At 42.9% G+C, this 24426-nt stretch overlaps 1 protein-coding gene and 1 pseudogene across 1 annotated transcript; one reads left to right on the top strand and one right to left on the bottom strand.

The window, feature by feature from the left end:
• Positions 1–5270: 5270 nt before the first annotated feature.
• On the bottom strand, positions 5271–8344 carry LOC133901999 (uncharacterized). The gene is made up of 3 exons (XM_062343563.1): positions 8009–8344; positions 7573–7796; positions 5271–6166 (listed from the first exon to the last, which is right to left on the bottom strand). Exons 1-3 carry the CDS (start codon positions 8262–8264, stop codon positions 5561–5563), a joined length of 1086 nt encoding a protein of 361 aa, XP_062199547.1. The 5' UTR covers positions 8265–8344; the 3' UTR covers positions 5271–5560.
• Positions 8345–12290: 3946 nt separating this feature from the next.
• LOC133902191 (2-hydroxyisoflavanone dehydratase-like) lies at positions 12291–13552 on the top strand (annotated as a pseudogene).
• The last annotated feature ends 10874 nt before the right edge of the window (positions 13553–24426 follow it).

The raw sequence follows: 24426 nt of genomic DNA, 5'->3' as shown, positions 1-24426 counted from the left end.
GTTGATATCTAGTTTACAAGTTAAATCGTAATGCTTAGCAATGCATAGGTCATTCGGTAGAAGTCGAGCGGTGAATTGTTTCATCGTTCGCGAGCATAGGCGTTATTTACTTTCATAATGATCACAATGTTGGATATAGGTTGATGATGGTTGGATGAGTGATGAGTATGAGACGAGATGTGGGCGGTGCTAGGGGTGTTGTCTGCTCCGGAGGAAAGTCCTGGGGGTAGGCCAGGAGAGGAACTCGGACACCGTAGACCGCTTGCATTGCTTAAGAACTGATCGTCGGTGTAGTCAGCTTTAGCAATTACCGTACTCACCACATGCCGATCTAATAGTAAGACGAGTCGAATACCTTTGTAGCTGTGGTCATTTGGGGCCTGAACATCGACGGTGTGAGCGGGCGGGCTTGTAGTGGTACTAGTTTGCTCCGGGAGTAGTTCTAGTATCGTCGCGCCGAGCGATGTATGTTTCAAATGATCGGGGATTATTGGGAAAAGTTGACATGAGTACCCCTTGTATAGATCTGTGTGGTCATGCAAGCCGTATGGTCCTCAAGTCGTGTGGGTCCAGGAGTATCCCCCGCAGGGTGTAAAAACATTTCAAAATACCGCGCTCTCGGTCATGAGTATGTTTCTGTCCATCTGCATCGGTCGTAGAGTTTTCTCTTGTGGTTGATGGTTGGATATGTGGGAGATGGTTGAATTGATCCTCGTTACATGTATGTTCTTATGGTTCTAATTTGTTTTTATATTCAGTTGGTTATGGCAGGGTAGATTTATGTTGTTGTTGAATAAGGTAGTTGCTCATACATATATGTTTAGATTGCTTACCGCTTATGTTTAACTTAACCATGTGGCTTTTCCTTGCTAATAGCTCAATGCATAATCCTTGGAGTCGAGCTATGTATATGTGCTCTATATGGTTTAAGTCTTGCGAGTACCTTCGTACTCATGCCTGCGTTTTCAGGTGCTGCTGGTGAGGAAGAGCCGGTGTTTGGCTACTTCGTGCCTGCCGTTCAGGGTGGCGGGCAAGAGTAGTGCATCCTACTTTCGAATGTCGTGCTTTTGGGGTGAAGCCTAAGGGCATGTGGCTCTACTCTCTTTTGTTGATTAGGTTTATGTTTCCGCTGCGTAGATGTTGTTGCCTTTTGATGTAAATTGTTGAAAATGGTTGCATGCTAAAGACTTGTAATATAAATGTTAATTACTTGCTCTTTCTTAAACTATGTTATGATGCTAAATGTTGGAAGGTATGTGTTCCAATCTTGGGCACAAAACACGTGCCGGGACTACCGGGACCGTATTTTGATTAATCGTTGAAGTTGTGAATATGTAAGTGTTCGACTTAATGATTAATTAGAATACTGTTTAGACGGTTCCTCACAACGTCCTCCCACATCCCTATAGCTCACCGCCTCACCCCCGAGACTCCAACTGCCACCTCGCCCCCCGAGATCTACGTCGTATCGTCACCCCGCCCTCATATCTACACTGCCCCGCTGCCGATGGCACTAGCGCTAGCGGCCAGCTGAAGCAGTCCAGCAGCATGGCTACCATCCGCCAGTCGTCGGTCCGTCAACCTCAGGAGGTACACCCCCTCCTTCTCCGCATTGGACAGCACATCCACCATCGACTTGGCCCCGGCCAAGAAGGCGTCCAGTGCCGCACTTGACAATACTGAGCTGCAGCGAAAGAAGCGGCTGGTGGTGTACAAGATGTATGGCGTGGAGGGGAAGGTGCGGAACACGATGAAGAGCTTTGCCGCCTCACATTGCAGCCGGAGCCGAACGCCGCCACCGGAGCTCCCCCATCGGCATCCCAACGTCATCTGCTGGTGGTCGTCGTCTCCCCACCACTAGAACTCACCATCCGTGTGAAAGACCGAGCCACTGCCCTCCTCACTCGTCGTCCGCCATCGGTGAGGATGCTGTCACCTCTCTCTTCTCTGGATCTGAATGTTTGACGGGTAAACGGGTATGCCCGCGGACACCGAGTACCTGTGAGCGACAGGTATGTGCTTAGCTCTTCACCCGTAGGTGCTCACAGGTATGACGCGGGAAAAAAAATGGCGAATACGAATATAGAGGAGTACTACTCCTGCATGTGGCCCTACTCTTCTCCCCTGCTACCGCCCTATGCATCGGTTACATCAGCAGCCACCCACTGGCGCGTCCCTATGCAGCACAAGCACATGAACTCCACCCAGCCTTCAATCTCTGCGCACGATTGACCTGTCTTGCTCACTTCGTATCTTCTCCGCAACACACTGAATTTGAACTGTTGGTATGTGATCCAATTTATTATATTATTATTTAAGTGAAAAAAAAATTACATGTTCGCTCTCAAGCCCATGAAATTACCAAGTTAATTTGAAAAAAAGAGCTAGAACACTTATTATTATGAACATCTAACAGTCTATATTTAATCAAAGAGTCCATATCAAATACGATTAATAAATAGCTAAATTTGAAATTAAAAATTATAGAAAATTAGCAGTTTGATTTTCATATGGTTTGGAAAGCAAAAATATCTAAATAAAGAGTACAAATAAATAAATAAATAATAATTGACATTGGGGTTGGAATAGAAAAAAAGAATGATCCATATCAAATATAGTCTTAGAAAAAAATAAAATACCCGAATAAAGAGTCAAACATATTCTAATTTTAGTTGGTCTGCATATATCTAATGTATGATTTTGACAGTTAATCAAAATGTATACGAATCAAACTAATACATTTATACAATTCGAGTACAATTTGAAACATAAATAATTTTGTCTACCAAAACACACTAGTAACTTTTATCTCTTTTTTAATTTTATGTCTTTTGTAAATAAATAACACTAACTTATAAAAAACTAATTATTAATTAAAAGTTATCATGACTGAATTTTATAACAAAATTAATCATATTATTAGCGTAGACCGCCTTACAAATTCACTTGGTTCTGCAAGTACGTTCGACTCGCATATCTTCCGCAGGTGGTGATCAGGTAGCAGCTGGTGTTCAATATTATTACATTACTCGCAGATCAGAGATAAAAAATGACGATTAAGGATCGATGCTGCAGTGCATGTACCTACAACGTACGGACAAATCATGCATTTGTGGGGCACAACCGTCCTGCGGCGCTGCTCCCACATGGAAGGAACCCAGCGGGTCCCACCCGTCAGGCAAGCGGCTGTTGTGGGAGAAGGAACAGAACCACTCACGGCATGACAAGTGGCATCAAGCCGTCAACCGACCGGAGCAGACCTTCCCAGTCTTTGTATAGTACTACTAGTAGAACCAAAACTTTTGTGTCTCGGGAAAGAGAAAAAAAGAATAGGACAAGTTAGCTTTTTTCCTGCACAGGAAGGGTAGTTGGATTTGGACGGCTCCGATCCTCTCCTCCAGATAATGGAACCCATCTCATGGCTGTGCGCATGGAGTGCTAGTGCTGCGTCTGGAATCTGTGCCACAGCCATCTCAGCCCCGTACGAGGGCCCATAATATATTTTTTTTTCGGGTTTTGCTGGCCCAAGGCGATCCGCGGTTGCATGGGTGCACGAAAAGCAGCAGTGGCACCATCCCGATCATGCTTTTCAGGCTTTTTTTTCTGCTTGCAATTTTGTTTTCATTCGGGGGACAGGAACCGGCGCTGCTCCGCCGCTGCGCCGTGTCAGCCCAGCCACAACAAACTGGAGAGAGAAGGTCGATCAGCGAAGCAAACGAAGCAACCACCTACCGTACTGTGCGACAAAGCAATGCACCCAGTTGACCGGGCTCGGACTAGACTACCCCACCTAGGAAACTCACTCGCGCGCTTGACAACTCCTTTGTTCCCCTCGATCCCTCCCATCTCTGCACACACAATTTGTATTTGAGTTGGTTATTCGAATATTGCTTCTTTGCTTCTAATTCATACTACTAGCTTTGAATATATACTGTATTTACTAATGAGGCAGCTGTATTAAAAGAGATAGATTGAAGTACATTACCACTGTGCCCTTTTCTATCTTGCGGCACTGGCCCAACGTGGAGGGAGGCAAAGGGAAGAATCGTCAGCCCGGCACCAACAGTGAGATCGATCATCCAAGACGAGCGTGGCCATGGTGGGGTGGAATAGCTAACATGTCATGGCTCACGCATGCGAGCCCAACCAAATGGACCTTGCTTTTTGATTCCCTTCCATCAACTTCTCCCGGACCAAGCAAAGTCTTATGTTCATCTCCCAACCGAAACGACTAAGGGCAAGTCAGGCTGTACCTACTCGTTGTTTCTACAGGTACATACTTCACAATGATTAATGGGGAGCTTATGCTGCTAGTCTTTGACAGACGATTGTTGATCGCCAATGATGTGTTGAATCAGCGGAAGGAGGCGGAAGGAAGTGCAAACATTGCAGAGCCTAACTTCCCTGGACATGCGCATGAGGGTGCTTGAGGATATTGTTCCTGTGCAGAAGCAATTATCAGGCCACAAGGCTTCTTCAGTTCCTCTTGATGCATAGTTGCAGATAAAAAGAACCTAAAACAATTCCGTATTTTTTTATCTTCCTGTAGACCTTGGAAGCTCAGGCCGAAATTGCAAACCTGCAGCGGTTTCACGTAGCGAAGTTCCTCCCTCTTCTTAGATATGTGTGGTAGTAGATTGGTACGTGTGTGGTAGTACATTGGTACCAGGAGCTTCGTTGCAAGATACTGAGGAAAATGATGATGAATAGTTAAGATATAGCTGATTTACTTGCATTGATTAAGTTTGTCGTATGTAAACCTAGTACATCTACTTGTGGAATCAAACTAATTGTAGTTCGACTAAGTTCCTACAAGAAAGGGCTATGGTCTGCTTTCCTTTGCTTGTTCTCTGAAGAACTCGTCAAACAAGTAGTTTGGCCAGCTGGCTGTACAGGAGTAGAGGTAGCGTATAGATCGTTGTCGTGTCTTTTAGGTTCGATCATTTCGTCGGCTACAAAATTTTACACTCGCTGCCTCTCTGTGAGTGTACGGCACGGCAACGAATATGAATCAGGGCGCGCGAGTTTCAATTAAGCTTGGCAAATATGATTCTGATCGATACCATCCATAGCTGCGATGCAAAACATATGCGAGGAACATTCCTGAGAACAACGCAGTACAAGCTAGAGCAGCACCATTAATGGGATGTTTTGCATGAGAAGGTCCAACATGAGTTCATCCCATGAATTTTGGTGAGGAGACATCATCCCTCATGTTTACACTAACCATGAGTTCAACTGGGATTAAGTTTCAAAGAACAACGCGACCCAGTTAAATAGTTCCAGTCCATTCATAGAAGCCATAATGGCCATCCATCAGTCAACGCATGTGTGCACTAATGCACATCACAAACAGCTAGTATTATTTGCATAAAATACTACAATAGGGGCGCTCAAGAGATCAAATCCAGCTTTATCCCAACACAGGCAGCATTACAACAAACATATCCCGATTACTTACTCCAAAATACCACTTCAGAAGAAAAAGCTACAATACCCGTGGAATGCAAAACTTAAACATCCCACTGCGCATCATAAATATTGTTATTACTTCCAGCAACTAAACTAAACTTTTAGTAGGATTATGATCACGTGAAATAAGCGACCAAGCGACGGTGACTTTCATTTTACAGAAGCCAACATTAAGAATACCATGGCTTCTACCAGCTTCCTTAGGTGTGAAAACCATCTCTTTCTTCACAAAAAAGTTATCACCATGCCATGCCTTGACAAAAACCTTCAACTTTCCCTCAAATTCAACAGAAGCAACCTTCCTTGAAAGCTCAATATCGCCATCACCAGCAACAGGAACTTCCTCGTTTCCAGAATCAAGTAACAAGACCTCCTGATTGATACTGGCAGTACAGGCAAAAAACTGACAGCGGTAACCATGCCATGACCCACCAATGACTCGCACACTTATTGTGGCCTCCACAGAGTAAAAAAGATGAGCATGTGTAAACTCAAGTGTGCTAAGCTTGCTAGTGTAATCACTGATAAAAAGGCATGAATCAAATGGAGATCGATGCATTAATGGCACGGCTAGATAGCTCAAGTCTTTATCCTCAGATTCAGTATTGCCCCTCACTGTCAGCTCAACCTCGAAGGTCACAGGACGCAACATCACAACAGCACGGGTAGGACCTGTCAGTGCTAAATTTGGGTCCTGTATGGAACAGCAATAAATAAATCATAAGTAAACTGAAGGTAAAGAAGAGGTAAACATTGAGCAGCATAATCAATATAGAACAGCATAAACGGCGCAAAATAAATAGCATAAATGATGTAGGTTGCATACAAGAAAGACGGGAGAAAATATATTAGCTTAATGCATAAGCGAGAGAAAAGGGGATATCTGCTGTGTGCAAACAATCAAAACACATAAGCATGCTTTATAACGAATATATGTTTTGCAAACAATCCTGAAACATGTTAAGCCAGAATATCAAAGAACGCAAGAAACTATCAAGCACAAGATAAAATAGACATCACTAGTTCGAAACAGATTCAGGAACAAAAAGGACTCAAGATATCTACATATGCACTGTGGGGACACATGTAAAGTGCCTAGAATTCCAAAGGGGAAAGCCGGAGTAATGTAAAAATATTGCAGGCAATCTTCCCTTAGGACTTCCCACAACGTGCATCTGCTCCCTACATTTGATGTATTGAATCAATGATTAGGGTGTCTCCAACAAGGTACGATCAGCTAGCTATAAGGAATCCACCTCAGCATTTTGCTGCTGTGGAGGAAAGAGGAAAAAAGGAGAGAGAAAAGCTAGCTACTAATCAGTAGTAAGTCTATAGCGTATAACAAGTAGCATGCTGACTTCTAATACTCTTTACATGTGGCCTCATAAAATTTGGAGAGCATGCTATAGCTAGTCTATTGGAGTAGTTATCTATAGATGACATGGGCAACTACTATAGCTAGTAGCCAGGCCGAAGCCAGTCGAGAACGCCGGGGTCAGCTCCATTAAACGCTAGGGCCAATCTTAGCGATGAACAGTGAAGAACAGTGATTTCTCAATGATTTTGCAAAAACCGTCAGGGTCAGCCGACAAAAGGGCCCGGCTCCGCCCCTGTAGTAGTTGACTATATTGTTAGAGATGCCCTTAGTTGGGTGCCTTGAGTCTAACTTGTGTACTGCTAGGGGATGGTCATTTCCTTGTGTAACATGTTTCAATGATCAAACCCATAGACATATGACTGGATTTTAAGATATATGCCTGCTGTTGGGGGAATGCTTATGCTCTTATTCTCTCTTGTTTACACATAGGTTTGAGCTGTCTACATGATTCCAATGCAAGTAATAGGCATGACAATTGTATGGCCGTGAGCCACTGTAGTTTCTAGAAAGCGACAGAATCCTGATTATTAAATATGATCATTGATGGAATTAGATGGTTGGGTGGGGAGAAATAACAAGGTGATGACAATAACCAGTGGGGAAAGGGCAACCAGGCATGGGAAATTAAAGTTGGCAGAAAATTGTGATTGCTACTTTAGGCAGCACAGCAAGAACGAAATAAATAGAACAATCGATGATAATCCATGTTCGAGAGTATGAACCTCTTGGGTGAGGGTCTGGCAGTTATCCCTTTTACGGTTGAAGATAATATTGCGATTGCGATCAACTGCGTCGCGTAGGGCAACTGTACCAAACACATGGAGCGGCCATTGTAAACCCTGTCTTACTCCTGCGACTTTGACTGAAAAGATCTGTAGAGTCTCGTCGCGGAAGGCAGTGTAGGGCGGCGCAGGATTATCTGTAAAACGCATGGGTGGGATCTTGGCTGCAAGCAGTTAATTGTAGGAGCAAGATTAATTTCAATTGAGTTTAATTGGACAACAGAGTCCAGCAGCAGCAATATAACAACAAGGGCTCACTCCTAACCAGCAGTTAGATAGTATCATCTAGGAAGTATGAATCGATCGATGGATAGTACTCACTCCTAATCCATCAAGGGCGGAAAGAAGGAATGCAAGTGACGATGGATGGACTCACTGGTGTCCTCGAAGTCGCCGAAGTGGTCGGACCAGAGCCTGGTCCAGGACTCGCGGAACTCGGCAGCCTGCACGGCGAGAAAGTCCGTCGGCGGCTTATCCTTCTCCTCGGCCATCGCCTTCTCCCGCGCCGCGAGCGCTTCCGCCGCCGCGAGCGCCATCCACTGCTGTTCCGCCGGAGTAATCTCCTTCTTCCTCCTCGGGACGACCGCTTCCCTTGGGCGGTCTCTCTTCCGCGTCTCCGCCTCCATCTCCATCACGCGCGAGAAGTTGCTGCTGCCGTCGCCGGCAAGATCGATCTAGTCTCGGTGGAAACCCTAGATTGGGTTCTATTTATTTTACGTGGAGAGGAACGACTGATGGCTCTACGCGTGGCAGGAGAAAATTAGACGGGGCGACACGCGTCCACGGGATGCTGGAAGTGTGGCCTTTTCCCTTCAGGTGAGAAGGTGGGCCCACTAATATTAATGATATTTTCCGTTCTTATAACGATCGAATTAACGTTGGGTAATATCTAGTATATAAAACACTATTTGGTCCCGTGTCACCTATTTCTCGTATTTTTTGCTCATTTAATAAAAACATCTAAAATTATAATTTACCTACCTATTCTTATTTATTTTTTGAATCATAGTAATTAATTCACAATTTATTAATTATATGTTTCTTCTGGTTCAACATTTTTTCTATGTTTATTTTAACGAGTTGGTTCAACATTTCTTATGAAAATATTGAAATAATATGCTCAAAATATTGGATTAGTACATTCATAGCGTTGAACTTTATCGAAAATACAAAATAAGAGAAATATATTTATATTGAACCTAATTCTATTATATTAATTATAAACAACACTATTGTTCAAACATATTCAAAATCAAATTTACGGCTTTAGAGAAAAATGAGTTTAAAAATTGAAAATCAATCACATATCATCTCACCCATGCCCCTCCAACCAAACTATGTCATGTGTCCCATTCCTTTCACACATGGCTGTGTACTTACTCCACCCTCCATCTCATTCTTCCATACCCGGTCATAAAGATGCCCAAATGCCGGTCATACAGAACTCAAACACTGAGCTACTCCTAAGCTAAATAAGGCGAGCTGCCTATAGGAACTCCATAAGGCAATAGGGGTGCTCATGCACCCAACCAAAATTAGAATAGATATGTTTTGCTTACGTGTTGTGCATTTCCTACTTGATACGACAACCTTGAGCTACACAATACTTATTAATCTATTACTACCTCCGTTTTCGTTCACTCGTCACCAATGATTTAATATAGCAATTTTGATCTTGCGTTTTTTCTACAAAAAATTTATAATACCTAAAACTTTCATATCATTAGATAAGTCATGAAATGTACTTCATTAGTATTGTATACTTTTAAGTATTTATAATTTTTTTGCCAAAAAAAACACAGGGTCAAAATTTCTACAGTAAATTATTGGTGACAAGTAAATAAAAACGGAGGTAGTATCTTAGTAAGAATTTTGCATTTTTTTTCATTATTTTTCATTATGAGTTTTAGCTATTGATTAATTGTATTTTACATGGACTCTTTATTTAGATATTTGATTCTTTTTCTAGGACTATATTTGATATGGATCCATCTTTTTTTATTCTAACCACAATTTTAATTATTATTTTATTTAGACTCTTTTGTTTAGATATTTTGCTTTCCAAACTACATGGAAATCAAACTACTAAATTTCCATAATTTAATTCTGAATTTAGCTATTTATTAATCATATTTGATATGAACTTTTTGGTTTAATCTAAACCGTTAGATGTTTATAACAATTTGTTGTATATCATTTTCTTTTTTCGATCAACGTGGTAATTTTGTAACATTGAGAACGAACGTGGTGGCTCTTTTTAACACTCAAATAATAATATAACTTGTAATATAACCTATGCTAATAGCGTGGCTAGCTTTGCTGTAATATTTTATCACGATAGCATTTGATTAATAGCCTATACCGCAAAATAATATGCTCAAAATGTTGGATTAGTACATTAAAAAAAGTAGCAAGGTGAATTTTGCGGTAATTAATTACTATGATTCAAAAAATAATTACTATGAAAACTAGCAAGGTGACCAACCACAAGACTAATCTTTTTTTTTTTTGCGAAAACTAGCAAGGTGACTATACTAATAGCGTGACTAGCATCGCTGCAATATTTTATCATGGTAAACTTTGATTAAAAATTAGTCTCTTTAGTTTTTTTAGGTTAGTACCATTTAGTTACAAAATGCATAAAATTAGAAGAAGAGATAAAAATATGTTAGATGAAGAGAAAATAATTGATGCTCTAAACTTGTTGAAAATTAAGTGGTTCTATCTTTTTTTAAGAAGGATTTTGAGGTTGGGTGATGTATTTATACAATGCATGTCACCTTTTGTTTGTGATTTTGGCCTTACCTTCTTTTTATTACATAAGCAATTTTATCTCTATTTCTTTCCGGTTGTACATTGCTATCTTTTATGTTGAATTAGTGATGTTAAAAGTTCCCATTTGCAATACTGTTTGGTATTATAACCTTACTTGACAAGTATATAAACCGATATATGTACGATAAAGTGGTACACTTCTCTTTTTAACTCTAGCTCCGCCCCTGTGTATATGGGTGTACAATCAAAGTTCACTAATGTGTGGTGAGTGCGTTCAGTTGATTAATCTCTGAAATTATGAGCATGCTTGAGCTGTCTCAGTTGTCAAAAACTGACTGCTGCAGCAGGTTATCACTACTAAAAAATTATTTCTAGAGGCGAGTGATAACTTGTTTTTACAGACGTTTAGTGTATCTGTCTGTGGTCGAAGGTTTGTAAAAATGAACGATTTTCACAGACGCAAAAGTGACCGTCTGTGAAAATTTATTATCACAGGCGGTTCACTTAAGGATCCGCCTGTGAAAATAGGTTTCCACAGGCGGTTCCTTAAGCGGACCGCCTACGATAGTCGGTCACTCAATCGATATTTTTTTAATAGAAAAAAAGCAAAAAAAAAATGACCGACCAGGAATCCCACGCAGTAGCGACGTCGCAAGTCACAAGTCACGCGTTTTTTCGCATGAAATACGCGCGCTACGCGGTTTTTAGCACTCGAACTCGAAACCTGTCGGGTCGCGCGATCCCTCTCCACCATCACACCAGAGAACGACTACTGAACATTGAGCATATGTAATTCTTTTGATATCTGTAATCCAAAACTTTAAATGATTATTTGGATATCTAAATGACCTCAAATGAAAAACTTTTCAACTACAAAGTTGTAAATCTCGTCGAGGGCTACAATTTTCATATAAACTTTATCCTTATCCGAATTTGTATGAAAACGTTATGAATTTTTGAAAATAAGCTGTCACATATTTCCAAAGGTCCGTTTTATAATATGGTCATTTTTACAGATGGTTCACAATTTTTACAGGCGGTTCACATAAGGAACCGCCTGTAGAAATGTGTGATAGTTTATCTTCAAAAATTTATAATATTTTCATATGAGGTTGGATGAGGATAAAGTTTATTTGAAAATTGTAGCCCTCGACGAGATCTACAACTTTATAGTTAAATTTTTTTTTATTTGAAGTCATTTAGATGCTCAAATAATTATTTGAAAACTCAAACGATTATTTAGATATCTAAATGACTTCAAATAAAAAAACTGTCAACTAAAAAGTTGTAGATTTCATCAAGTGCTACAATTTTCATATAGATTTTTCCTCATCCGACTTTATATACAAAAGTTATGAATTTTTTAATGGATGATCATTTTTAGGGCGGTTCACGTAAGGAACCGGCTGTGGAAATGACCATTTTTACAGGCGGTTACTTATGTGAACCGCTTTTGATAATAATCTATTATCACAGACGGTTTACATAAAGAACCGCTTGTGAAAATATATTTCCACAGGCGGTCCGTAAGTGCAGGAGCTCCTCGCCAATTGTTCAGGCGGTTTTTCAAATAAACCGCCTGTAGAAAATTATGCTAAGTGTATTGAAAAATAGTTTTTTAGTAGTGTATATGTAATGGTAATTTCGTGGCCATGCAATCACTAATGTATCTGTTGCTCTGAAAATGCTTAAATAATAACTACAAATTGGCATTTCAAATTGAGCCCGCGCTGCTTTAGATCCAAAATCTGAAGTGATTCTGGCCGATTTGGATCTGAAATAATCTTGCTGTTTTCGGCACGTGTTGAGGCCGATTACTCGATTAGTGCGTTGATATACAGAGAGAAGATAGAAGAGTGGAGGTGCAGCTTATCACCACAAGTTCAGTGAAGAAACACACCTTGATCGGCCACAGCCATGGAGACCCACGCTGATGAGGTACTAATCGCCTGCGACGCCTTCCGCATCTATCGGAGCGGCAAGATGGACCGCCTCCACCGCCCAGCGCACATGCCCGCCGGCCTCGACCCGGCCACCGGCGTCACTTCCAAGGACGTCGTCCTCGACACCAGCACCGTCCTCTCCGCGCGTCTCTTCCTCCCTGACCTCGGCGCGCGCCACTCCAACTTCTCCAAGAACCTCCTAGTCCTCGTCTTCTTCCACGGCGGCCCCTTCTTGATCGAGTCCGCCGTCTCCCCGCTGTACCACAGCTACGTCGCGTCACTCGCCGCCGTGGCCGGCGTCCTCACCGTCTCCGTCGAGTACCGCCTCGCGATCGAGCACCCGGTCCCCGCCGCCTATGAAGACGCCTGGGCCGTTGTGGGCCGCTTCGGCGCAAAACGAGTGGCTCGCCGAGCACGGGGACGTCGCCCGCTTCTTCCTCGCCGGCGGAACCATGGTGCACAGCGTCCTCATCAGGCTGGCGTCCTCCGATCCGGCGCCAAGAATCGAAGGCGCGATACTCCAGCACCCTTTGTTCAGGGGGAATACTCTCGTTGAGGGCGAGGAGGCGGCAAAGGGCAAGGAGATGACCATGATCTGGGAGTTCGCGTGCCCGGACGCGGCGGGCGGCGCGGACGACCCGAGGATGAACCCGATGGCGCGGGGCGCGCCTGGGCTGGAGAACCTCCGGTGCGAGCGGATGCTCGTGTGCTCCGGCAAGAAGGACTCGGGGGCGGCAAGGGACTGCGCCTACTACGCAGCGGTGGGCGCGAGCGCATGGAGCGGCAGCGCGGCGTGGCTCGAGTCGGAGGGGGTAGGGCACGTGTTCTTCCTGGAGAAGTCGGAGTGCGCGAAGGCCAGGGAGCTCATGGGCCGCGTCGTTGCGTTCGTCGCTAGCTCCTGAGTCCTGAGGCCTGACAGCCTGAGCACTGAGCGGTGCGTGCGCATTGGCGCAAAGAGAGAGAGAGAGAGCGCGCGCACTAGCGCCATAGAACAATTGAGCTGCCTGTGTACGTTTTGATCTCGGATTTGGCGAGAGGTATGTTTTGTTCCTGAGCCGTTTCATTAATTCATCTCATCTGCCGTGCTTGTTTTCCGTTGCCGATCAGGCTTTTGTCTTGTTTCATGGTGGTAGATACAGCATCTTTTATTTTCATTTCTCGCTCTCGAAACTTCCTACTTAAATCACCTATCTTGTAACTGTAGCATGTAAGCAAATATGGTTTATGTAATATTAGTACCGGAAAATTGGGTTTCCCCGCTAAAAAATAGTTTTGCTACATGTATGTCATCATATTTCTTGGAGTGGGGGATCCGTTGAATTACTCACCTCACGATCAGCGACGAGATTTGTGTTGGAATCCTATATCTTTGGCACTTGGATCTGTAGATGGATGGCCAGGCAGTCACCAACCAGGCCGTGGTGGCGGGTGATGTTGGTCACGGTGATAGATGATGGTTGGTTGGGTGAAGCTGGTAGTGGGGGTACCTCATTGGAGTGCTTTGAGAGGGAGTAGGTGGCAGGTGTGGACCCAGCTGCGGGAGCCGCAAGAAACAAAGGAGGGTGATGCAGGGGCACCAAAGCCAGAGATGACGAAGAAGGTAGGGCAAAAGGGTGGCAACAAGGGAACAGATTCGCTACAAGGAGCAAAGGCTGTCGAGCTTCGTCGATGTCAAAGGCGAGGAGGTCGGTGGCAATGCGTGGAGAAGAGAAGGCGAGGACAGAGGTAGGTTAACAATGAGATCTCTAACAGGGAGAGGCAGTAGATCTGGTTCAATAGGCCGGCTAAAAAAACAATAGATTTTGGACTCCTAAATCAATCACCAAACAAGTAGTCTTACCAAAAATTGGTACTCTAATTTGTAAGCAATAAATTGGTCTCAATTTCAGTCAAAATAAGTTCAATAGAGATGTTGAAGGGGGTGCCATCGGACACTGCTAATGAAGATTTGTATGCCTTGCATGCGCTACTGAAAAATTAATAATAAGACCGTCTACCTTGAAGGTACAAGATGAAATCCCTGCATTCCTGGACCGAATCCAGGGGATATTTGTGGTCCTATTCAGCTGCTTTTTGACCCGTTTCGGTACTTTATGGTATTAATAGACGCATCTTCGAAGTGGTCGCATGTATGTCTATTATCTACCCGCAACCACGCCTTTGCAAAGTTGATCTCGCAGATCATACAAATCAGGAATAATTTTCTGGATCATCGCGTCAAATCCATCAGAATGGACAACGCTGGTGAATTTACTTCTAAAGCGTTCGATGATTATTGCATCGGTATGGGAATTAAAGTTGAACATTTTGTACCGCATGTTCACACTCAGAATGGACTAGCCGAAGCGCTGATAAAGAGAATAAAGTTCATTGCTAGACCTTTGTTGCAGCACTGTAATTTGCCTGCTACATGTTGGGGACACGCAGTCTTACATGCGACAGCTCTCACTAATTATAGACCATCCTCCTACAACATCCAGTCACCTATGCAACTAATGCAAGGAGTAATTCCGAAGATTTCCCATTTACGCAAATTTGGATGTATGGTTTATGTGCCAATACCGCCGCCACAGCGAACCACTATGGGACCTTTGCGGAAAGTTGGAATATATGTCGGTTATGAGACTGCATCCATAATCCGATATTTAAAACCAACAACTAGAAATTTGCATACAGCCCGCTTCACTGACTGTATTTTTGATGAAAATAATTTTCCGTCATTAGGGGGAGGAAATATACCCTTGGATAAAAATGTCAGGAAATTATATGGCAGGCTGAAGGAATTACGGCACATGATTCTTGCACTAGTGAAGCAAATGGTGAAGTACAAAAAATTATCGATTTGCAGAAATTAGCATACAATCTGTCTAATCATTTTTGCGATTTGAAGAGCATGACTAAGTCGCATGTGCCAGCATGCAATGCACCAGAGAGGGTGGAAGTACCAAAAGAAGGTACCCCTTATCTTGTCCTAGGAGCTCCGAAAAATAATAAAAGGACAAGAAATTCGGTTTCTCAAGTCTCAAATAGCCGGAGACGTCCGACGAAGGTGGGAAATGAGAGCTTACCACAGCCGATCGCAAAAGTGCTCCAAAGGAAAAAGAAGGGGAGCCAGTTGAGACTTGGTGATAGTACGGAATCTAAGGAAGTAGGTATACCAGATTTGAATCTTCCCACGCAGGAAGGAACCAGCAAAAATGCGCGCACTGAAATTGACGCTGGTAAACTAAAGGACCTTGCTCCAATAGTAAGAAATTATGAAGAGCAAGATGAAGAAGCACCTGAAAGTGCAGCCCATGATAAAATAGCAATAAATTATGTGAATTCAGGGGAATTCTGTAATAGAGTAACCATAATAGTCGATACATACTTCACAAATAAAATTGGCACAGGCATAGATCATGACCCTGAGCTTGCATCGCTCGCTGAATGTAGAATGAGGTTAGATTGGGAAGACTGGCAGAAGGCAATAACAGCTGAACTGTTATCCCTGAACAAAAGAGAGGTTTTCAGGCCAGTATGCCGCACACCTCCCTACATTAAACCAGTCGAATTTAAGTGGGTTTTTGTTCGTAAGAGAAATGAAAGGAGTGAAATTGTGAGGTACAAAGCACGACTAGTGGCACAAGGTTTCACTCAACGACCAGACGTTGATTATGAAGAAACTTATTCCCTGGTGATGGGTGGCATTATCTTTAGATATTTAATCTCAATGGCAGTTAACCTGGAGTTGAAAATAAAATTGATAGATGTTGTGACCGCATATCTTTATACGAGCCTAGATTCGATCATTTATATGAAGGTACCTGAAGTAACATCATTGCCGAATCAGGATAGATGAAATAGATACATTTATAGCGTACAATTGAAGAAGTCGCTGTATGGGTTGAAACAGTTAGGTAGAATGTGGTACAATCATTTGAGTGAATTTCTTAGAAAACAAGGCTACACAAATAGCACGAATTGTCCCTGTGTATTCATAAGAAGGTCTCAGAATGGATTTTGCATAATATCAATATATGTAGATGATCTGAATATCATTGGTACAAAAGAAGATATAGAAGAAGCAAGTTCCTACTTAAAATTTGAATTTGAAATGAAATATTTGGGTAGAACCAAATTTTGCTTGGGCCTGCAGCTAGAGCATGTGGCAGATGGAATCTTTGTATATTAGTCAAACTACACTCAGAAGGTGTTAGAGCGGTTTGACCTTAAAAAATCATTTCCTGCTAAAACCCACATGGTCGGAAGGTCATTACAAGCAGATCAAGATCCCTATAAACCTAGAGAAGAGGGGGGCATTATTGGGATCGGAATTCCCATACTTAAGTGTAATAGGTGCGCTGATGTATCTGGCTAATTGCACTAGGCCAGACATAGCGTTTGTAGTAAACCTACTTGCACGATACAGTGCATAGCCCACTAAAAGGCACTGGAAGGGCTTGAAGGATATTCTGCGCTACTTGCAAGGTAGCAAAGATCTAGGATTATTTTACAAAAAGAATCAGGATCTAAGTCTGGTTGGATACGCAGATGCTGGTTACCTGTCAGACCCGCATACAGCGAAATCACAGACTGACTATGTTTTCTTATGTGGTAGAATTGCAATATCCCGGAAATCGTCGAAGCAAAATCTTGTATCTACTTCAACGAACCACTCAGAAATAATAGCTTTATATGAAGCCACACGGGAATGTGCATGGCTTAGAAAAGTGATCAATCATACCAGCAGTCATGTAGTTTGAATACTACTAACACCCCTATCATTATCTATAAAGATAATGCTGCATGTGTTGCACAAGTACAATCGGGATATGTGAAAAGCAACTTAACGAAGCATATCAACCCCAAGTTTTTTTATGCTCATGAATTGCATAAAATGAATGAAATAAAGGTAATATATACCAAGTTATGTGAAAATCTTGCAGATTTATTCACTAATCTCTCCCTGCATCTAGTTTTGAAAGATATGTTCGTGGTATTAAGATGATGAGGTTTAGAGAGTTGCATATTTCAAGGGGAGAATTTTCACATAATACCGATATTAAGAATTAAATGTTAGTCAAGAAGATTAAGTGCCTAAAATTAATCATGAAGATTATATGAAGTATTTTGGTGGATTGTACTCTTTTTTCCTTAGATGAGTTTTCTTGAAGTTTTTCATGTTAAGGTTTTTAACGAGGCAATTCGTGTGATCATGTCGCGAGCTATATACTCTTTCTCTCAATTTTTTCATTGGGTTTTTGGAAAGTTTTGATGAGACATATGTATTTCGCGAGAAGTGTCCAAGGGGAGTGTTAGGAAACCTGAAGTTTCACAACCGAATGTGGGCCCATCTCGATCTTTTGAAAGATTCGATTTTATCTCTTATGAGTTTTTGGCACTATATATACAGGACAACACCTCTCATTGTAAACACATATTAATAAAGAATATACAGCTTTTCTCCTACGCTTATGTCTCCTTTTACAATTGTTTCAGAGAGATCGCTCGACTACACCTGATAGCAACGATTTCTCAACAGAACACACGCAGTTACTGACTCATGCCACTAACACAAAATAAACTAAAACACAACTAGTTAAGATTATTTCCAACAGGAACTACTTCTCCGGTGCCATACCGGAGAGCTACTGCGCTGACCTTGCGGCGCTCGAGTACCTCGGCCTCAACGGCAACACGCTCTCCGGCCGCTTGCCCGCCTCAAGCGCCTGTGGGAGATGTACATCGGCTACTACAACCAGTACGACGGCGGCGTCCCGCCCGAGTTCGGCGACCTCTAGCAGTAGGAAAATCCTATACCTTTGATGCTGCTGCTTTTTCTTCTTCTGTGGAGAGGCAGGGGCCGATCAGGGTTCACGTTACCGACCTCCAGCGGTAACCGAAAAACCGCGGTAACCGCGATTACCGGTCAAAAATTCAAAAAAAAAAAATAGGAGAAAATTCATTCGGCAAATTTAGAATTTTTAACGAAAAAATCGTGTTTTTGCCCTCTCGGTAACCGAGCGGTTTGGGTCGGTAACCGCTCGGTTTTCTCGATTTATCGAGCGGTTTTATCGAATTTCAGCGCAGTTCAACAAAAAACCTAAAAAAGGGTTAATCTTGTAAAATCAATAACTAATTCATCTGAGCTTCAAAGCAAGTGAAATAAATTTTTTTGGCTTCCTTGTAACATGATATACATGATAAAAATATTTATACTCATAAAAAAGTTGAAACTTTTCTGTGAGAAATTTTATTTGTTAAACCAAGTTAAATGCATAGTTTACTCTTTGCTAATCCAAAAATCATGAAACTAATTTTGTTAGTCTTTTTACATGATCCTATATCTTTTAAAAATATATGAACTCATGAATTAGTTATTGTAACATGCATGATTGTGTAAATGTGTTGCGACTAGATTAATTCATAACTGACCCATCACACCTCAAAAATTAGTGAACCACTTTCATTAGCTTATTTATATTATGATTTACGTAGAAAAAATAATAGTAGACATGAAAAAGTTAATTACAGTGCTGTTTCTTAACATATTCACTTTATGCTTGTGAACTTTGTAAAAATCATAGAGAATTTAATAAAACTCTCAATAAAGTGAAATAAAATTTAAAGATTCTCTTAAAATACGTTTTATACAAGAAAAATATGTGTTTGCATGTTACACTTTTCCTTAACGTGAGTTAATAATTGAGCCGCACGCTTCAATTTTTTCATTTTTTCAAACTTTCTCCCTATAGAATATGATGCAAACGATATTATTTTTGAAATTTTTTTCACATAAGTTCTTAGAATTGTGTCTAGTTTTTAAAGATTTTTTTGAATTTTTTTTGAATTTTTTTATTTTTTCAAATTTTTTAATTCAAATTTCAGTTACTGTTTGGTTTCTGAAACTGGACCGGACCGAAAAGGTCGGTAACTGCGATTTTTGGGCTGTTACGTACGGTTTTTTTAACCTTGGGGCCGATCGTCACCTGGTGGGCCGGGGAACACCCAAAACAAATTTAGCCCAGCCCAACTCGTCCAGTCACCCGACGCCCTTGAGTCCCTGACCTGCTCGCCCTAGCTGCCCGGGCGCTCGACGCCTCCAGCCCAGCCGTCTCCGCGTCGGCGAGACGACGAGTGAGCGCGTCACGCCGTCACCGCCGTGCTCGCTCCCTGATGGCTGCCGCCCTCCAGCCAGGGGCGGAGCCAAGGCCCGGCCACCCTGGGCAGCTGCCCGGGCTCCGCCCTAGCCCGCGACTGTAAGGAGTAGGAGGAGGAGAGGCAGCGATGGGCGTGAATACGTGATGGGGAGGCTCAGTGTCACAACAGAAAGATCAAGCAAGAACAGAACAAATATGGAAGCTGATTTGGGGATTAACTCAGCGAAGAACCCTAAGGAACGAGTTCGCCGCCATCGCTATCCATATCTATCAACTGGAAAAAAATGTGTTTGATACAATAGCAAGATACCCCCTTCTCACCGCCCCGAGCTGGTTAAAGCATATCCAGACGGGTTGCGGTGGTTAAACTGTTTTACCCGGGTTCAAACCACTTAACAGAAGTAATTCCAATAACAGCTAATTAAGGAAACGGTAAAACAAGGAGCAGCGCCGACAGCCGTAGATGGAGATCGAAGCGATAAGGATGTATCGTGTCCGTTGACCGTCGTAGACTGGTCATGACAATGCCTGCCTCTGAAGAAGACACTTGCCCTCAAGTGTGCCGAACTCTTTGAATTGCAGCTTAAGAATTACTGCTTTGAGGCCACCAGGTTTTCATAATCTGGGTATAGAAACTTGGAAAGGCTGATCTGCCAAATGTTTTGTCTTCCCACATTGCATCTTCAGGCGGTGTGTTCTCCCATTGCACGAGCCATTTTGTAACAACTGAATCACCTCTAGGCATTGCTCGAGTCTCCAGAACGGCAGCTGGCGAAGTTTTGATACGCCCATGGGTATCCACCATTGGTAGGTCAGAACAGGGTACAGCATGAGGACCCACATGCTTTTTGAGCTGACTCACATGGAAAACATTGTGAATTTGACAGTGCGGAGGCAGCTGAAGTTTGTAGGCAACAGATCCAACCCTTTGCAGTACCAGAAAGGGTCCAAAGTACTTTGTAGAGAGCTTGAGAGAGTTTCTTAGCCCAAAAGCAACCTGCCTGTATGGTTGTAACCTCAGGTACACCATGTCCCCCACCTGGAACTCTCTTTCTGTCCTCTTTAGATCAGCATATTTCTTCATTAGAGCCTGTGCTTGGGACAAATTCAGTTTTAGTTGCTGGATCATGTCTTGCTTTTCAGCTAAATAGTCCCTTGCTGGAGAGTCTGGCCCTGGAACTGAGATTTCACTTATGAGGGGTGGTGGGAATCCATATAATGCTTGGAATGGGATACATTTGAGGGAGATGTGATAGTTTGTATTATACCACCGTTCAGCCAAGGCCAGCCAAGAGCTCCACCTTTTGGGTTCACTGAAGGACATACACCTTAGATAATTTTCCAGGCACTGGTTTACCCGTTCGGTTTGCCCATCACTTTGAGGGTGGTAAGAGGAACTGAGCTTGAGTGATACTTTGAGGGACTTGAAGAGGGATTGCCAGAAATCACTAGTGAAGATTCGGTCTCTGTCAGAAACTATGGCAGTGGGAAGGCCGTGTAGCTTGAGAATATTATCCAGGAATACTTGGGCAACTCCAGGGGCAGTGATAGGGTGTGACAGTGGTACAAAATGGGAATACTTAGTGAGTCTGTCAACTATCACCATAATTATGTCCTTTCCGTTGGATTTGGGCAAACCCTCAACAAAATCCATTGAAATTTGAGACCAAGCCATGTCAGGTATGGGCAAGGGATCTAAAAGTCCAGGATAGTGGCAGTTTTCCCCTTTGGCTCGCTGGCACACAGGACAGACAGTGACAAAGGTTTCAACTGACCTTTTCATGGCTGGCCAATGGAATAATCTTTTCACCCTTTGGTATGTGGCTGCAATTCCAGAGTGTCCACCTACAGCAGAAGTGTGTAGGGCCGATAAAATTTGGTTCTGGAGGTTAGTATCATGTCCCACATGAATCCTGCCCTTGTATCTTAAGATTCCAGAATGAAGTGTGTATACAGAAGATGGATCAGGTGCTACTGCTAGCTGTGTCAGCAGCTGTTGGCATTGAGGATCTCCCAAATAGCTCTTCTGTATATCTGCAACCCAAAGTGGCTGTACAACAGAGATAGCTTGACATTCCTGGTATCTCCTGGACAGGGCATCGGCTACCTTGTTGTCCCTCCCCTTTTTATACTCAATTGTGTAGTCCAATTGCAGGAGCTTGAGCATAAGCTTGTGTTGAAAATCCTCTGTCAATCTTTGCTCTGCAATAAATTTCAGACTTTGTTGATCAGTTTTGATAATTAACTGAGAGCCCAGAAAATAGTGTCGCCGCTTCTTGATAGCTTCTAGAATAGCCAAGGCCTCCTTATCATAGGTTGACAGTGCTTGAGCCTTTTTGCCCAATGCTTTGCTAAAATAAGCGATAGGTTGACCCTTTTGCATCAATACTGCCCCTATGCCCACTCCACTAGCATCAGTCTCAACTGTAAAAGGTAGAGAGAAGTCAGGAAGAGTGAGCACAGGTGCTGTTACCAGCTTGTGTTTGATTTCCTCAAATGCAATAGATTGTTCCTCTCCCCAGTGGAATGCATTCTTTTTAAGCATGTCGTGGAGGGGCCTACAGATAATTCCAAAGTTCTTGACAAATCTTCTGTAATATCCAGTCAACCCCAGGAAACTCCTGAGTTGAGAGATATCTGTAGGAGTTGGCCAATCAAGCACTGCTGCAATCTTTGCTTTATCAGTGGATAAACCTGCAGAATCAATTATATGGCCCAGATACTCCACCTGCTGAACCCCAAAGATGCATTTGGATTTTTTTGCTGTTAACTTGTTCTCCAACAACTTCTGCAACACAGCTCTCAAATGTTCCACGTGGTGGTCTAAGGACTTGCTGTATACCAAGATGTCATCAAAGAATATTAAGACAAACTTCCTTAGGCAGTCAGCAAATATAGTGTTCATCATTGATTGAAACGTAGATGGGGCATTTGTAAGACCAAAGGGCATAACCAAAAACTCATAATGGCCCATATGTGTTCTAAATGCTGTTTTTGAGATGTCTTGCTCATTCATCAATATCTGGTGAAACCCAGACCTGAGGTCCAGTTTGGAGAAGTATTTTGCGCCACCTAACTCATCAAATAAGTCATCAATAACTGGTATAGGAAACTTATTTTTGATGGTCAGGTCATTGAGCTGCCTGTAGTCAACGCAGAATCTCCAAGAGCCATCTTTTTTCCTAGCCAGAACTGATGGAGATGAATAAGGACTCTCACTAGGACGTATTAGCCCTTGCTGCAGCATTTGCTTAACCAACCTTTCCACCTCATCCTTCTGGTGGTGTGGGATTCGATAAGGCCTTATGTTGGGGGGAATGATGCCCGGCTTGAGGGGGATTGAGTGTACACAATTTCTTTTGGGTGGCAGCCCATTGGGTTCAGCAAAAACTTCTGCAAATTCTTCCAGCAGCAACTGAATACCTTGCTCCTGAGAATTTCCCTCTTGAATGTCTTGTGGGATCAGCTTGAGGTGAAGGACATACCCCAAGGCTCCTTTGAGCAGCATCTTTGTGAAGTCATGAGCTTCCATGAAATAACACTGATCAGTTGTGGTACAATCAGAGAATGAGACTTATCTAACCCCATCCTTGTTGATGGTAAGCACCCTTTGTTTCAGGTCCATTCCAATTGGGCTATGCATGTAAATCCAATCACAACCAAGTATTACATCATAGTTCTTCAGTTCTAGCAGCTGGAAAGGATTATCAAATTTTTCCTGGAAAACCAGATATGGGCAGTGCTATACATGACCTCCAGATAGCAGCTCCCCACCCCCGGCAACCTTGACAGACTGTAGGTTTGTTAGCTGAATATGGCAACCAGCCTTGTTAGCAAATGTAACATCAAGAAAACTATGTGTGCTACCTCTATCAACCAAGGCTAACGCTCTTTTTCCTCCAATCACTATTGGTAGGCAGAAAGTGGCTACAGTCCTTGTCCCTGTGATAGCTTGTTTGGAGATTTGCATTAGAGTGGATGGGGCGGCCACAGTGTCCTCAGTATGAGCTGGAAGGCCATCTTGCTCCTCATCAGAATGTGGGGAATCAACTGGCTCCAATGAAATGGCATTTGCAGCATTGTGGTAGAACCTGCACTTTTGCTTATGTTTGGGGGTCCAAGGGGCTGCACATTTCCAGCAAGTCCCAGGTTCTTTAGGCTTGGTTGCAATATCTGGTAGTTTATCAGATTTTTGAAATCCTTCAAGCTTGTAAGGAGTATTGCTGGACTGTGTTGTCCTTTGCTGTGGTCTGCTTAACCCGACACTTTGGGGTGGGTTGTGTCTCCTGCTCAATGCTGCCTTTTCTAAATCCTTTGCAATTACATATGCTTCACCCAGTGTTTGAGGCTTATGTGGCTTCAGATGGTGCTTAATTTGATCTTTCAGACCCCTCACAAAGCATCGGACATAGTAGTCATCTTGGAGACTAGGATGTAAATGTTGCATCCCTGCCATGAGCTCCTCAAATTTGTCAATGTAGCTGGTCACACTGGATTCTTGAGACAGGGAGTGAAATATCTCAACCACATCATACACACTGTGTTCTGCAAAGCGGTTACAAACCAATGTGCAAAATTGGAACCAGCGTAGCTGACGAGAGGAGACTCGAAGTCCACACCACCAGTGCTCAGCACGACCAGTGCAATGCAGGGTAGCTAGGGACACCCACATATCCTGAGGTACTGCCGCCAAGTCGAAATACTTTTCGCACTGCCTAGTCCATCCAATCGGATTATCACCATTGAAAGTGGGGAAGTCCAGCTTGGGTCGAGCGATAGAAACACTGAAAGAATTGTCAGGTTGCTTGAATTGCGCCTGGTGGTGCCTGAAGTGTTCAGAAGGACGAGCATGGGGTGGAACATAGGTGTTGTGATTGTTGACTCTGCTGTGAGAATGCATATGTGTACCATTCAGCCTTTCCTGATCCAATTCA

The sequence above is a fragment of the Phragmites australis genome, chromosome 20 (genome assembly GCF_958298935.1).
Source record: "Phragmites australis chromosome 20, lpPhrAust1.1, whole genome shotgun sequence".
Taxonomy (NCBI): domain Eukaryota; kingdom Viridiplantae; phylum Streptophyta; class Magnoliopsida; order Poales; family Poaceae; genus Phragmites; species Phragmites australis.
Note: the sequence above shows the minus strand (reverse complement) of the source record. Positions and strands in the feature narration are given on the sequence as shown.

Coding starts and splice junctions, on each gene's coding strand:
- LOC133901999 (XM_062343563.1), bottom strand. CDS start 8,264: ATGGAGATGGAGGCGGAGACGCGGAAGAGAGACCGCCCAAGGGAAGCG. Junction 7,797..8,008: donor CGGCGACTTCGAGGACACCA/GTGAGTCCATCC, acceptor AACTGCTTGCAG/CCAAGATCCCACCCATGCGT. Junction 6,167..7,572: donor GCCAGACCCTCACCCAAGAG/GTTCATACTCTC, acceptor TGTTCCATACAG/GACCCAAATTTAGCACTGAC.